Consider the following 15,401-nt stretch of genomic DNA (forward strand, 5'->3'; position numbering starts at 1 on the left):
TGTTGTGCGGCTGACAGGGACGGTTTGTTGTGACTCCCCCTCACAGCAAAGCTGACAGTCAGGAAGGATCAAGCTGCTGTCAGGCCGTCTGTGTTCAGCTGCTAAACGAGACGAGCTGCAGAGCTTCCCGCTCTGCCTGACAGCTCACTGCTGTTCACAGAAGCAGGAAAAGTCCTTCTTATCCAAATCAGATCTCAAACTGACACAAACATTTTAGCAGTGGAAGTAGATCTGTTGTCTTCACCACCGTAGTAATAAATACAAGACAAAGAAGCTAAACTGACTTCATTCTCTTTACATGAAATACAAACAATTTCATGTTTTATAGCTTTATATTCGTGATCTTCCTTCATTCTTCTGCTCTGGTATTATTGGGTTTCTTTTGCCTGCTTGAGTCTCCTTTGAACGGTTCCAAACTGCAGTTCTGCTCAAGCAAACAACAACAGCTGCTCACATCTGGATGTCTTCTTCCTCCTGAAACTCAGTTCTAGTTTTGGAGCATTTGTGTCGTTGAAAATGCTCCTATCCAGACGGAGTCTCTGTTCTCAGTCTGCAGACTGGAAACTCAGGATTTGCAAATCCAGCCAAAGGAAAGAACACAGAACTTTACAGATTTGTGGTTTTCTGCATGTAGTTTGGAGACCCAGCAACCACTGGGATAATAATAGATATAATAATAACAATAATAATAATAATAATGATTTGATTTGATTTAACCCTTGTGCTATCTTAGATGACCCCCCCCCCCTTCCATTGAGGTGTTCTCCCTACCATGACAAAGGTGGATAAAGGTGGAAAGATTTCATGTAATCCATGGACACCAGTGAAGATCACAAATCATTGAAGAAAAAAAGTTCAGAGCACTGTCTAGTGGGTCTAGATGACCCAACTCCCAACGTTAAAGTGCCTAGGATAGAATAAGGGTAAAAATGGTTTATTTCAAGCAATCAAATAAGAATCCTACACAACAACAATAAAATCATCAGTTATACATTCATACAAAGACCTATCAAACTGAGGATAATTAGACATCTTAATAAATGTTGCTTGAAAGGGAATGGAAGGAAGCGAATTTATATACCCCCCCCCCCCCCGTTATACCCATAACGGGGGGGGGGGGTTATAACCCATACCCATAACCATTTTATTACATGATTTATCAATATCCAGTTCATATCTTTTATCAGACAGAATTAAGAATCCTGAAGTATCAATAGAGCACATGACAAAGATGAATTACTTAATTATTATGTAAAAAATAAGTATTTTAGAAATCAACATGGCAAATGCAGATCATTTATCTAAAATATATGCAGATTATTTTACTTATAAAATGATGTATATGATTAACAATAATACTATATCAGTTAAATAGACATAACACTGTTTCAAAAATCTTCATAGCATAAATTGATCAAGTATCAAAAGTTAAAAATATGTGCAAATGATGTTTCATAAGGAAAAATCATGAATCCATATTTGAAGTACGTAAGTGAAGTCATTTCATTAGATCAATCATTTTAACCATCTTCAATAATTGATTAAGCATCTTTTATTATCATTATAAGGTAATGCTGTGAAATCACAGGGTCCATATTCTGAGCATTGTCCAACGTTGGTTTTCCATCTTCTGCTGCCTGATTGACGGCCGTCTTTCTGGCGCTCAAAGGTCTTCCAGTGCGTCCGTCATTACTGAGGTACCTCAGCTGCCCTGGGGCAGAATGACAGGGGAAGGAAGCAATGGGCCACATTTTCTCAAAGAAACAGAACAGACCAATGGCTTCAGCTTAAAGACCACAAAACAGTGAGACGATGACAAAGATACATACGTGTGGATATGAAAGATCTTTTCTGTAGGGAGGATGATGAATGGCAGAGATGACATCATGACCAAACTGGTGTCTACGTTCAAACTGAGGAGATCAGGTTGGATGTTTGACACGCTGTAGTCACAGCATTAATGTTTGACTGTTCGACCTGAGTGGGAGTGTTGAGAGGTTTGGTGTGAAGCCCTCTAGTAGAATATGTGATTGTGTGTTATTGTCAAACGTGATGTTTAGAGTAATCTCTGGTTACTAGCTAGTCTTGCAATAAGCCTGTAATAAACCAATGAATAGTTTATTAAGAAGATAAACACGTTTCTAGCCTCAGATTTTAAAAAGATGCCAGAGTCAAACCTTGACTTGTGATGTCATTTCCTGGATCAGCCTGAGAGGCGACGTCTACAGACTCACAAAAACCGTCTGTTCAGGAATCCAGTCCTTCTCATTTCTAGCAGATGTTTCCTTCATAATGACTAGAATGGAGTGAACTGACCCGCATCGTTGTTGTCATGGAAACACAGGCGTTTCTGTCTCCTATCGTGGTTAGAAGGTGGACCTAAAGCGCTGAGATGTTCTGTTTTCTCTGGTTTCATCTCATGCATGATTATGTTTTGCTTATTTTCATTTACTCTACTGATGAATCTGTGTTATATTATAATTGTTGAAGTGTATTACATTTTCTGAAGCTTTAAAGGAGAGTTGGTGTGTTTTTTGTGGTTGTTTTTGCGTGTTCTGTTTGTTTGTTTCTGCTCTTTTATTTCAGTTTTTAAAGGAGATTCTGCTTAAGTACCTCTACTGTAACTGATATCTGTAATTAGACGGACATTTTGTACACTTTCTACATAAAACAGATAAAGTTTGGGGGTAAAAAATGTGGGGGTGTCATTGATGGAGGTAAACTGCAGCTCCTCCTGTTGATGCAGAAACGTCCTCCACCCACCGTCCAGCTCTCTGCTCGGTGACTCACCTGCCGGCGAGTTCAGACTTGGATTTCACCTCCGGAAACGTTTCCTTCATGCAACCTGGAGGCTTTCACCTGCTTTTACTGGAGACGTTGGAATATTTCAACATTTTCTTTCAATTGAGTATTGAAAGATTTTTTGAAGGGAATTTAGATTTATGGAAGATTCCATAAATTCTAGATTCTCCTCTAGAGTTCCCGTCAATCATGCATCTCTCTGTCCGTCCATCCATCCTTTCACCACAGATCCCATCAGCTCAGGGATTTTGGACTCTGGGAAGCAGCTGGAGAAAACCCAAGAACAAAACATAAGGAGAGCTGCAAACTCCAACAGAAGGTCCAGCCAGGATTTGAACCAGGACCTTTTGCTGTCAGGTGACAGTGCTGACCACTACCCCGCCTCCAGAGTCCATGTAAAAATGTGACTAATGCAGGAGGGAGGGGGCAAACGGCCTGATTTTACTGCACAGGTGTTGATTTGCTGCCACCTGCTGGTGAAACTCTGTGCTGATGGTGAGTCCATAAAGGTTTGGTTTTGCACATGCAGAAAGAAAGAAAGAAACCTTTTCTGCTAGTAAATTAGAGATGAGGGTTGTTTGTCTATTGACATTGATGTGAACGTTAGTTCACACACAGCTGAGACGTTTGTCCTCCAGTTTGTGTACTTTGTGTTTAGTTGTGTTGTAGTTGACACTCTGGAATGTCTCCAGTCTTCATGGGAAACAGAACAGAAACGCTCCGTCGTTGATGGTTTTCAGCACACTGAGGTCTGCCGTCACTTTGTGTTTCATTCTGGGTGATTTGCAGCAGAACGGAGGGAAGCTGAGAGCCTCAGACAGGAGTCAGTGTCACCTGGACTCACCTGGACATCCAGAGAAACGTGTTTGAGGATGAAATGATGTTTGTCTGAGAGGAGGAGACACAACAAACAAACATCTGCAAAAAGACATGGAACCGCACACCCCCACCCCCACCCCCACCCCCACCCACACACACCCACCCCCCCACACACACACACCCACACACACACACACCCACCCCCCCACCCACCCCCCCACCCACACCCACACCCACACCCACACCCACACCCACACCCACACACACACACACACACACACACACACACACACACACACACACACACACACACACACACACAGGTGTTCCTAATGCTCCCTTTCTGCTACACGCCTTGCTTTTTATGCATCTTTTATTGTTGCTACTTTTTCCTCCCAGAGTGTGACTGTGATGTTGTCATCTTGTCTCTTTTGTGTAGCAGTGAGTCCGGACCGCTGGTGTTTGTGAGTCCGTCTGTCGTTCCGGTTCTACTTCTGGTTCTCATCCACTGCTGTAAACGTCTGCAGACGACCGTCTGGGAAACTGGGCGGGGCTTCTGCTCATGTGGGAAAAAACATGTGACCAGAGAAAGGAGGCGGAGTCCAAAGCCTGACGGGACTCTGGGGGGGGGGGGGTTGGTGTAATGAAGGTCCAAACTGTGAACTGCAGCTCCTAAAACCCAAACGTTCCCCAGCTGGTGATTGATTGACAGAAGAACCACATGATCACCAGAGCTTCTCTGCCTGTGTTGGGGTGGGGGGGGGCTTTAGTGGACAGAATTCAGAAAGCCTCTCATTCTGAGCCATGTACAGCTTTATTAGGAAGACGCGACACAGCGGGGACGGGCGGCTCCACGCCGTGGAAGGTCACCGCGTCTCCGGCCTGCTGCTGGTCGCCTCCACCAAGGCCTGGACGGTCTGAGCGAGGCGGCGCAGGCCTTCGTCCTCCGTGACCAGCTGGGGGGAGCACAGCACGTCCTGTCCAGGGCGGGAAAAGAAAAGAGTAAGAAAGGGATCCTCCAGGTTCAAAGGTCAACTTCAGCTTTGGAACTCAATACTGAACAACGTCCTGTGGGACGGGGGGGGTTTGCAGCCTGAAAACATCGATTAGAGAACAAATCAATCAAATACTTTAGAGATGGAGACGAGCGCTGGCGTGAAGCTGACAAAACATGGAAACTGTTCAGAAGAGTTTTCTGGCAGACGTCAAGCTGCTTCGTCCTCAAGTAAAGAAAAGGATCTTGTCTTTGATTCAATTTCTGCTTTTTCTATTGTTCTTTTATTAACATTTCATCTCAGACATTTATTTCTTCTTTATGTTCTTTGAAACTGGATTTATTGGAAGAAGAAGAAGAATCAACGTGAAGATTTGGGATTTTCCTAAAAGCAGCAGCAGATTGTTAAAGTAAAGACCGTCTTTGAGCTCAAGCATCAGTCAGTGAACATCAACTGAAGCCTCATCACTGGGGGGCTTGTTGGAATCTCTGGGGGCGATAAGGAAAACGTTCTTTTAAGACATCTAGGATGTTTTCTTCTCAGTGCCTGAACGTGGAACCTGACAGTCTTTTTCCGGACATGCAGAGGGCAAAGGTCAAACTGCACATCCACTGATGCTCATCGTCTCCTCTGAGTGGAGGGGCCGTCTGCTCGTCCACCTACCTCGGTCAGCCGCTCTACTCTCTGTACGTCTACGCTCTCTGACGGTCGTCCTCAGAGACGACCGTCCCAACTGACCAAGCCACAGCGCTGCAGCGCGTTTGCAGAGAGCAGGAAGTCCAGAGCCGGACAAGACGTCTCCGTCTGCAGGAGGAACGCCGAGGCGGCGCTTTGGCGGTACCGGAGGTCCGAGGACTCACCTGTCCCGGCAGGTGTCAGGTGCTGCCGTCTGAGAGCGTCAACAAAGGTTAGAAGCACAGAGCAGAGGACTCATTTCAGGGTATCTGCACCCCCCCCGCCCCCATTTGCTTGTTGGTTTTGGTCCGTTTACCGTGGGGACTCTGATGGGGGGGTGCAGATACCCCCTCGTTTGCCGATAAAGCAAAAGCACGACAGCAGGCGAGCACAAACATTTACATTTTTAATCATCTCTTTACAGCAGGAAGAAAACATTTGACATAAAGATTTGTAGAAAGTAACACAAAGGCAGTTCATAAATAGAAAACAACGCCGTCTCTGTGGCTGACAGTCCTCGTCCTCCTTAAATTATTAAAATATACATCTGACGGGAAACTGGAGAAATGACTGAAACAAGTCGGACGTCCCAGAGAGGAAACGTGACTGCAAACCAAACCCAGGAGCATCGCCGTGGAAACGGCTCTTCCTCAGCCTGTCCGTCCATCCCAGCATGCAAACAACAGACCGGCCGTCGACCGTCAGGCTGGGCGGGCCTTAACGCCCTGTGACAGCGGCCAGCACGCCAAACGGCCACGAGTAACCGCTGAGCACCGTCTGGAAGGAAAACGATTCTGCCTCAAAACAACAACAGGAACGCCGAAACCGAGATGTCAGAGCTGAAAGGAAGAGTCCAACAACAACGAGGTCAGGCCCAGACCAACCACCAGAACGGAAAACATCAGCTTCTGGTGATTCCACAGGGGAACCTTTCCACTGCTCCCCCCCCCCCAGCTGAAGCTGCAGGTTTCTCCTCCGTTTCTGTTGAAGCTTCCGTCAGTCAAAGGCGACACCAGAATTCCTCAGAAAGCCGTCGTCCCATCAGCATCTCTGATCTGCTCCTCATTTCCATCCATGTTATTCTAAAGTCTCCTCCCCCAATGAACCCCTTCAACGAGGCGCCACCACAGACCAGAACACAGATCCAGATAAATTAATAGAGGAAATAATTTAATGATTGTTTACATGTATACAAGCAGGTTCAGTGGCTGAACCCCCCCCCCCTGACCTCCAGAGAGGGTCTGTACCGTCTGTGGGGCCACCGTGACGCCGACTCCCTGCTTCACCTCCCCCGCCTACATCCGACAGCGGCCTCATCTCAGGTCGGTCCACGGCCTCAAAGGTCGAGACGCCGCCGCTCTGACGCTTTCCCCCCACCCTCCTGAAGAGGAGCTTCCTGTTCATCCTTACCGCTCAGGCTGGAAGGTTTCCGTGCACGGCTCCAGAACTCTGTTTCTGATGGGGGTCAGCTGGACCCCCACCCTTACAAACCCGTGTGATGAACCGTTTCTAGAAAAACCGACAGTTCAGCCACAGAGTGAGTCCCTTTGAGGCAGAAACGCCGCTGGCTGTGAATTCAGCCTCACTAACGGCTGGACGCTCACTTCAGCTTCTGCAGAGAACATGCAGCTGCAGGAAAAACGGTTGGGTCCAAACGCCTTTCCCGCCAGAGGGGGGGCTCTGAACGCCGCTGTGTGTTGCTGGATCTGTCTTTAGTGCTGAACGTCTTTCTGCCACAGAGCAGCTGCAGACAAACGTCCTCCAGGGGGACGGCTTAAGGCCACGGCGGCTTACGGCGTCTGAGCAGCTGACGCTCTGAACGGGTTCCTCTGATGTGGCTGTGCAGGAGCGGCGGCGTGGAGCGGCTCCGTGGCGTTGGCCAGCGTTAGGTCAGCAGGCAGTAGTAGAAGGCGCAGAGGAGAGTCATGACAGCGCAGTAAAAGAAGAAGAAGTCTGCCGACAGCAGCGAGGACAGAGGGGGCGGCGGCGGCGAGGGGCGGCTGACGGGGTCCTCCTCCGTGGTCAGCAGAGCCGTCACACACGGCAGCACAGCGGACAGCTTACACAGAAGCACATCAGAGCACGCACACACTTCAGTCTGGACAAACGACACACACAACACAACAGGGTTAAAAAGGCCAGAGGACAGAGCCAGGGGACAGGCGTACGGGCTCACGGGACGCCCCGCTCAGTCATCGGCACGCCATCAGGCGCCGCCAGGATCAGACTCACCTCAGGAACTCCCAGCTTGCGACAAGCGGCGATGAAGTTTTCAACGTTGAGGCGAGACTTGGGGGAGCTGAGCTTGGGCTGCAGACAAACGGTGATCTGATCCAAACTCTGTTCTGCCAGAACTCCTGACGAACGAAGCTCACTCACCACTGCAGGCGACGGGACGTGGATGATGGCGATGGAGCGCGGTCGGATGAGGTTGACCAGCTGGCATAGGATGACGCCGTTGGACAGAGCCTCGCCCAGATCCTCGGGGAGCGTCGTCTTCAGCCGGGTCTCCAGGGTCTGCGGGGCCACAGAGGCTCAGTTTACGTTCATGCTCAGAAACCGGGTCGGGCCGCTCGCCGTCTGCCCCAGCATCAGGCTGGGAGGTGGGGTAAAAACCTAAAACCCCGCATTCTAGAAAGACGGCGATTCCTCTGAAGAGCTCATAAAACAAGAAAATGACAGAAGAAAATGTGACTAAAGAACATCCATTCAGAATTCCTGCTCCCATTGAATGTGATCAATCTGATGGAAGGTCATTCAATGGTCTCTGATTGGCTGAAGCAAAGAAGTCTGTGAACCCGTTAGAGAACCCGTGTTCACATTTGGTTCAGTCCTCTTTGTTTGGGACTCCACAGGTCAAACGCTTCCTGTGATTCTCACAGGTTTGCACACTGCTGGAGGGATTTTGGCCCATTCCTCCTCTTAGATCTCCTCTAGGTCAGTCAGGATTCTGGGCTGCAGCTGAGAAGCTCCAGAACCTGGATCTGCTTCTTATGCAGCCACTCCTTGGTTCTCCTGGCTGGGGGCTTTGGAAGAACCGACCACCACCCATCTTCAGCATCTGAGGGGAGGAGGTTGGTCCCCAAAACGCCCCCGGTCCTCCTCTCCTTAATGCGGTGCAGTCGTCCTGTCCCGTTTGCAGAAACCCCCCCATAGCATGATGCTGCCACCCCCGTGCTTCACAGTAGGGAGGGTGTTCTTGGGATGGTTCTCATCATTGTTCTTCCTCCAAACATGAATTCAGACCAGACCTCCGCCCGGTGGGACGCTGCCCAGAGCTCCTCCCCAAAGAGGCGTCCAGGAGGCATCCGATGCCCGAGCTGGATGTGGAGGAGAAGTGGTTCTACTCCCAGCTCTCCGGGTGACTGAGCTCCTCCCCCTGTCTCTGAGGGAGCGTCCAGCCCCCCTACAGAGGAAGCTCATTTCAGCCGCTGGTATTCTGGACCTGGTTCTTTGGGTCATGACCCAGAGCTCATAGGTGAGGATTGGAATGAAGATCGACCGGCTCTGGCTCAGCTCTCTCTCCACCCCAATGGAGCGGTACAGCGACCGCATGACTACGGACGCTGCTCCAATCCACCTGTCAATCTCACGCTCCGATCGTCCCTCCCTCACTAACAAGACCCCAAGGTATTTAAACTCCTCCCCCTGGGGCAGGAACACTCCAAACTACATCCATGTCCCTTCTATGGTAAATAGGCAGCAGTTCTTCTTTACTGCTAAACCTGAATCCAGGGAGGTTTGTTCTGTGGTTTTGAAGGAAACATCTGACGTTCAGGTCTTCCTCTGTCAGCTGGAGGACACTAACCTTCACTTTCAGGACTGGGGGCCTAAAGCTAAAAGTCCATCAAGTAGGTTTTTATCAGACGTCTGGCTAGAATCGAGTCCTTTAGATCAAAAACCGACCTTGAAATGGTCGTCCATGCCTTCCTGTCATCCAGACTACATGGTTGCAGTTCTTTAGATGCTGGCTTAGCCAAAGCATCCACAGTCTGGCTGCAGCCAGTTCAAAAGGCAGCAGCCAGACTTATTTGTGGGTCAAAGAAGTTTGACTTCATAACCCCATCTTAGCCTCTTTGAACTGGCTGCCAGTGAAATATTTGGTTTTTATTCAAATTCTGGTCCTTTAAGTCCCTGACAGGTCCGGCACCTTCTCACCTCCGCAGTCTGCTTTTAAGAGACCCCCCCCCCTAAAGTCCTTGTGTTCCACCGTCCAGCTTGTGTTAATGGTCCCGTCAGAAACGGGGAATCGAGCGTCTGCTGTCGGCTCCTAAACTGTGGAGCCAGTTGCTCCTGGTGATTATAGAGGTCACACTTTGGAGAGTTTGAGAAGAGAATTGTTCCTCCGTTTCAGCATCAGCCCTGGTTTGAATCTCTGTATTGATTTTATGCTTTTTATTCTTTTCTATTTATGTCTATACGATGTTTCATTTGGTTTTATGCTTTACATTCTTGTATGTTTTGGTCTTTATGTTTTCAGCACTTTGGGTTTCCTTGGCTGGAGGTAGAAGGTGCTGATGATGATGATGATGATGATGATGATGAGACTATGGAGAGACATTCCCGGAACCTGGTGTTACGGTGAAGCCGGCGTGTCGGCGGTTACCTTCCGCAGTTGGATCACGTCCGGCCTGTCCTCCTTAGACGAGCGCAGCGTCGTCCGTGATTCGCTGCGGCCAGACTCCCCGAGAGTGAAGACGGCCTGCGTGGGTTTGACGTTGCTCCGTGAGGCGCCGCGAAACAGGAAGCTGTTGGGCTTCTGAGCCTGACCAGGAGGAGAGGACGCCTTCGGGGAGGACGGCATGTCTGATTCAGAGAGAAGAGAGCGGCGTCATTTTAGAAAAGGACAGAGAAAGTGGAGGGAATCAAACCAGCAGAAGGTAGATGAGCACCAAAGCTCCTTCAGAAACTCAGTCCTTCCTGCTGTCTGCTTTTCTACAGTTTCCCCCTTGGGGAGGGGGTTGTACCTGTTCTGCTGCTGGGGTGCGGAGGCGGCCCGGTGGGGGGCGTCATGCTCATCTGCTCGGCGCTCTGTCGTGACAGAACGTCTACGTTAGAGCAGAGAACACGCAGACGTCCGGCTTCGGCCTCAGGACGGACACTCACCACACATCTTTGCCGCAGCCCCGCAGGCGTGCCGCCGTTTTCTGGGGAATTACCACTAGGGGGAGACAGAGACAGCGGTTTCAAGCTGAAGACGCTGCTGGTCGACCTGGATCGTTGGCACTTTCATCCGTTCTATGGCTTCCACTTACCATGAGCTGCTTCCTGTTTGTGGCGCCGGCGTTGCCACATTTCCTGTCTTGGTTGACGACTTCAACAAACTGCAGAGAGTTTCCGCATGGGGGCATTTGTCAGAGATCATTTTCTTATGGGTTTCACTTCCACAATGTGATAACTGCATGCACTACTGCTGTCAGAGAGGAGAAGCCGTCCAGGTTCTGCCTACCCGGCCTTCTGCTTCTGCTGCTGCAGCCGCTCTCTCTCCTGCCAGATGAAGAGGGTGCTGGGGCCTCTGCGCTCCTCCAGGCTGGGGCTGGAGGGCGACTGGGGCAACGGGGAAGCTGAAGCATTGGAGTCCACCTCAATGTGGAGGCTGGATCTGGAAGACAGACGAAGAGACGCAGGGCTTGAATCCACGACACATGAAGCCGAGGATGTTCATCAGGCTGAATGAGGCTCCAAATCTGTGGAGGAGGAGATTTGAACTCCACCCTAAGGAGGAATTTCAGTCCTACGGGAGAAACTGCTGATCCGATTTGGACCCTACAACTAAAAAGCTGCAGAATCTGATGAAATTGATGGACTGGAGAAGTGTGCGGAGAGAAAGTTTCCTCCCCCCACCAGTAACTGAGTGATCTCTAGTGTCCCTGTGACCCCGTGACCCCAGACAGGAATAGAAAATAATAGAATACTAAAATAGTTCCAGCATCCATTAATGGAGATGAAAAGCGAGTACGGTTGGTTTGCTCCTCCTGCAGAAGTTAACAAAAAAACGTCCACAGCCAGAAACCAACTGATGTTTATGACAGAAAAGACTCTTAAGACTCTTCAGCAATTTACCTAAAGGGCCTTTATCCTTCAAATCAACTCTCGCTTTTCAGAGTAATATAATCCGCATTCCTCACCAAAAAATCCCCAAAGTGGAATTTTGATCAGAGTGTTACTCTAACAACCTCCTCTCTGAGCACCAGCCCCTCCTAATCCACCAAAACGAGTGGATCCTCACGTTATGACATCACAGAGTGGGGAACCGCCCCTTCCAGGAAGAGTCTGCGCTGCCAGCCCCGCCCCTAGGCTGACAGACACGCCCCTTTCTCCGTGGAGCTAGCGGTGATCGGCTAAACTACTTTCATTTTCTATGGACGACATGAACGCCCGTCTTTGCAGAAGTTCAGATGTTTTGTTTTCATGGCAGAAACTCAGACACGCTGCTGAGGCCGACTCTAGGATGATGTCATGAAATGGGCGGCACCCACAAGAAGAGAAAGGCGGAGCCTGAGGGATTCAGTCGTCTTACTTCCGGGTAGGGAAAAGCTGGAAATAACTGATATTTGATAAGAAAATATCAAAGGGAATATATGATCTTATATTTGGACATAGTTTATAATAACAGGCTTAAGAACAGCAGGACATAGACTAAACCCCAAAGACCATTAGGAGTCCTGGCTGCTACCGTTTGTGATGCCAGCACATGTAGGACACGCGTGTGGAAGTCCTTCCTGCGTGTTTGACTCAAAAACTGGATCAGCGGAGAGGAAGTCCCTCTCGCTTCCATCACCGCCTCTGGTGCTCTATTATTAGAAGTCCCACAGGAAGTGCAGCGGCCAGAATCTGGAGCGTCCACGGTTGACCGAGGAGGAGGAGGAGCAAACGGCAGGAGCGAGTCCTGCTGGTCATGGAGACGGTGAGGGAGGATGTTGGCTTTGGCGGGAGCTGATGGCTGATGAAGAACGGCCGTGGGTCGCATGAGGTCAGAGGTTCCTCTGGGACACTGAAGCTGTGTCTGACTTCCTCACTATTCCCTAACGCCTAAAAGACTCTGTAGAGCAGGACCATGTAGGAGGAAAAGAATCCAATTATCACCATATTTCATGTCGCTTGAATCGATTTAAAATGCTGTCATATTTATTTAATATCTAAGAACAAATATGTCTTAATTCACCAAAAGATAATCACCATGAAAAGATGAAATGAAGGTTCCTATTTTATTACGCGGTGCAGGAAATCAACCAGAGGGTCGGTGAGGACCGGCCTGCTTTAAGCAGCACCGACTGTTCCTGCTCAGAAAACACATTTGTAGGCCACACACTGGATCTGTTCAGTGTACAGAGATAAAGTGTAAGACACTGAAAGCTAATGTCAGTAATCCAGCAGAGAGGTCACAGTCCGTGCGTCTAAATGTTTTTCTCTGCAGAAGCTTTGTGACGTCTTCACAAAGAACAAACCATTAGTCCACAGCCAACTGGATGACCTGCAGGTCAAAGACGTGACTGATTCCACACAGAGAAGCTTTGTGTGTCCGTTGGAGATCAGCAGGAAGTTCAGAGGCTGCTGGTCTGCAGAACCACATGAGGACACAGCAGCCCACGAGGTTCTGCTGGGGGGGCTTGCTGGACAGCCGGACCTCACCGGGTCACGCTCACAACCGCCTCTGGATCGCACCAGATTCTGCAGCTCCATTGTTTACCTTTGCTTTATTCTTTTACATTATGAGCCAAAGTAAAACAGACAATTCTTATCCTCTTCTATCCTATCAATATCTATTCTGATCTATTCTATACTAAATCTATTCTATTCTTTACTATTATATTTCATCTCATTTTATTCTATTATATCTCATTCTATTCTATCCTATTCTACTGTATCTCATTCTATTCTATCTGGTTCTATTGCAGCAGTCTGTTGACTTTTCCCAGCCCTCTCATTGACCCCTGAGGTGAGCCTGTCAGAGGATGAAGAAGGGCTGAAAGAGGAAGAGTCTGCCTACAGTTTCTGGGTTTTCAGCAGACCAGGCTAACATTCAAACCTCCAAATGTGGTCATGTGACTCCACAGCAGGGAAAGACCTGCAGACCCTCCGTTACAAACACGGATCTAGTCTGGTCGTTCCTGCTCCACAGAGGAGCCTGACTAGAAGACACTGACCTGGTTGTTGCCGAGTCCTGGCTCTGAGACGATGAAGATGTTCCTCTCTGCTCCTGCAGGTTAATCATACAACCATCAACGGTCTCATCAGAAAACCCAAAACGCTGAAAAGGCCGTCTGACGGTACCAGAGGCGGTGTGGGGGCATCTATCTGGAGCTCTTCCTCCTCTTCCTCTGTAACATTGCTGTCGATGAAGTCCACCTGCTCTGCTTCTCCATTACCTGATGAACAGAAACATCCTCTTAAAGGAGCTAAAAACACATTTTGATGCCTTCATTCTAAAAGTGGATTTACAGCAGAGTTTTCCTCCTCTGTTGGTAGCTGGCAGGGAGCGGCCGTCCTCTTCCTCCTCCTCCTCCTCCTCCAGGTTTGTCTGATCCCGGCTGACTTCGGCCAAGCGAAGAGAGCGTTCAGAAAAATCATCTGCAGACTGACGACACAGAGCACAGAGACTCGGTCAGCTAGCACTGTGTGACTGCATAAGCTCCGCCCCCCTCCACTCAGAGTCTAAATTTTCACCGGGTCGACAAAATCCGACATCAAACCCAACCGTCCCCACCAAGAAACGGCGCGGATCGTGTTTTCCCACAGCACGGAGCTCCACTACTGTGAGCCAAAGGGCCTGTGGCGTGGTGATTGATTATTTATTTCTTTGTAAGTGATCATGGTATTAGCGGCTTGATGGCCTTCGAGGTGTGCATTATCACTTTTTAACGCACTTCACGGAAGCAACCAGGCTTCCACGGCGTGCGTTAAAAAGTGATACTGCACACCTCGAAGGCCATTAACCCTTACATAAACAATGGGGTCTTCTTAAAAACCTCTGCGGTCCTGAGGCTGTTCCACGAGGAACAGGATGAGGAACGATGCATCACCCCGTGTTTTGATACCTTAGGGACAAAAGGGCCGGAGGACCCCCAGGTCCCCCAGGGCTCAAACCTGAAAAGTCCCTTAAATAAGACGCCCAAGACCATGAAAACATTTACAACCCGTCGGGAGAACCTTCAAATCACTCCTTGCTGCTGCTGCCTTGCCCTCACCAACATTCAGAAATCCTCCTTTCGTTTCTCTGAGCCACAGAGTCCGTCCAGAACTTTACCTCATTCCCGGACCACCGCTTGCTGCCGCTGTCCACGCTGTTGAAGCCAGAGTCCAGGTTGGTGAACAGCTCGTGGTCCGACAGGCTGCAGGGAAACCAAAGCAGTGAGTCAGACTGAAGGCCAGCCGCTCTCACACCAGCAGGAGCAGCCGCTGATCCAAAGGGACCGGCCTCCTCTTCCTCATTTCCTGTTCTGACAGATGCCTAACGGGCCGGACGGCTTCAGCGTGTGAGAAATGACCTTACTGTGTGAGTTCCACCTGGATTTACCAGAACCAAAAACTAACAAATGCTGCCTTTTCCAGAACCTTCCATGTGAATTTCTATTCAAAATGTTTCCCTTGGACTGATAACAGGCAAAAAGAAGAAGGAAAACATGAAGCAGCTGGAAAAAAGTGAAGAAGGAAAGTTTGTGTTGAAGTTCCGTTTGTCGCTCCGATGCCTGAAAGTGGAACTGGAGACGCCTCGAAGACGGTTCTTTGTGATTTCTAAAGTTCTGTTTTCTGAAGTGAAAACATCTTTCTGTCTGAGAAACCCCTCAGGAAGTTCATGGGTGAGTTCATCCCCATCACAGAGGGGGGGGCGCGAGCAGAGCATCGTGGTGACCGGACGCCACCACGCAGGCCGAAGGCGGAAGGCCGGGCGGCCCGCGGGTCTGGACTCAGACACACGGCGTAGAAGCGAGCGGCGTTTCACGCGAGGCTGTAATCTCCTGGCAGATAAGGCGTTACCAAACACGTCTGAGCGAGCGTGTTTCCTGCAGAGACGTCAGAGCTGCAGCATAACCAGGCAGAAATACATGTGAAGAAGTCTAAGCAAAGGTCAGACTTTGACCTGCTATGTAGCCGCTGATCCTTTAGGGA

The 15,401-nt window shown here is 49.3% G+C and overlaps 1 protein-coding gene and 1 long non-coding RNA gene across 4 annotated transcripts in view; both read right to left on the minus strand.

Moving 5' to 3' along the window:
- Positions 1–1,550: 1,550 nt before the first annotated feature.
- On the minus strand, positions 1,551–3,767 carry LOC144987251 (uncharacterized). The gene is made up of 2 exons (XR_013651125.1): positions 1,830–3,767; positions 1,551–1,711 (listed from the first exon to the last, which is right to left on the minus strand). It is a non-coding gene; the product is annotated as an uncharacterized LOC144987251 (long non-coding RNA).
- A 649-nt stretch (positions 3,768–4,416) lies between these two features.
- The window catches only part of lrch4 (leucine-rich repeats and calponin homology (CH) domain containing 4), a 41,008-nt gene continuing 30,023 nt past the window's right edge, over positions 4,417–15,401 (minus strand). For 2 of the 3 annotated variants that reach the window (XM_011487805.4, XM_078936582.1), the window contains exons 6-17: positions 14,539–14,623; positions 13,734–13,869; positions 13,566–13,660; positions 13,439–13,491; positions 10,741–10,893; positions 10,547–10,615; positions 10,398–10,452; positions 10,259–10,322; positions 9,898–10,097; positions 7,671–7,808; positions 7,524–7,601; positions 5,685–7,389 (exon numbers count right to left, since the gene is read on the minus strand). In XM_011487805.4, coding sequence (XP_011486107.1) covers positions 7,177–7,389; positions 7,524–7,601; positions 7,671–7,808; positions 9,898–10,097; positions 10,259–10,322; positions 10,398–10,452; positions 10,547–10,615; positions 10,741–10,893; positions 13,439–13,491; positions 13,566–13,660; positions 13,734–13,869; positions 14,539–14,623 — 1,339 coding nt within the window. In that variant the 3' untranslated portion in view covers positions 5,685–7,176. Of the gene's footprint in view, positions 4,599–5,684; positions 7,390–7,523; positions 7,602–7,670; positions 7,809–9,897; positions 10,098–10,258; positions 10,323–10,397; positions 10,453–10,546; positions 10,616–10,740; positions 10,894–13,438; positions 13,492–13,565; positions 13,661–13,733; positions 13,870–14,538; positions 14,624–15,401 lie in introns of those variants that run through there. The other variant, XM_011487806.4, reaches the window with a different exon arrangement.

Source organism: Oryzias latipes, chromosome 18 (assembly GCF_053564925.1).
Source record: "Oryzias latipes strain Hd-rR chromosome 18, Olatipes_Hd-rR_3.1".
NCBI classification, from domain to species: domain Eukaryota; kingdom Metazoa; phylum Chordata; class Actinopteri; order Beloniformes; family Adrianichthyidae; genus Oryzias; species Oryzias latipes.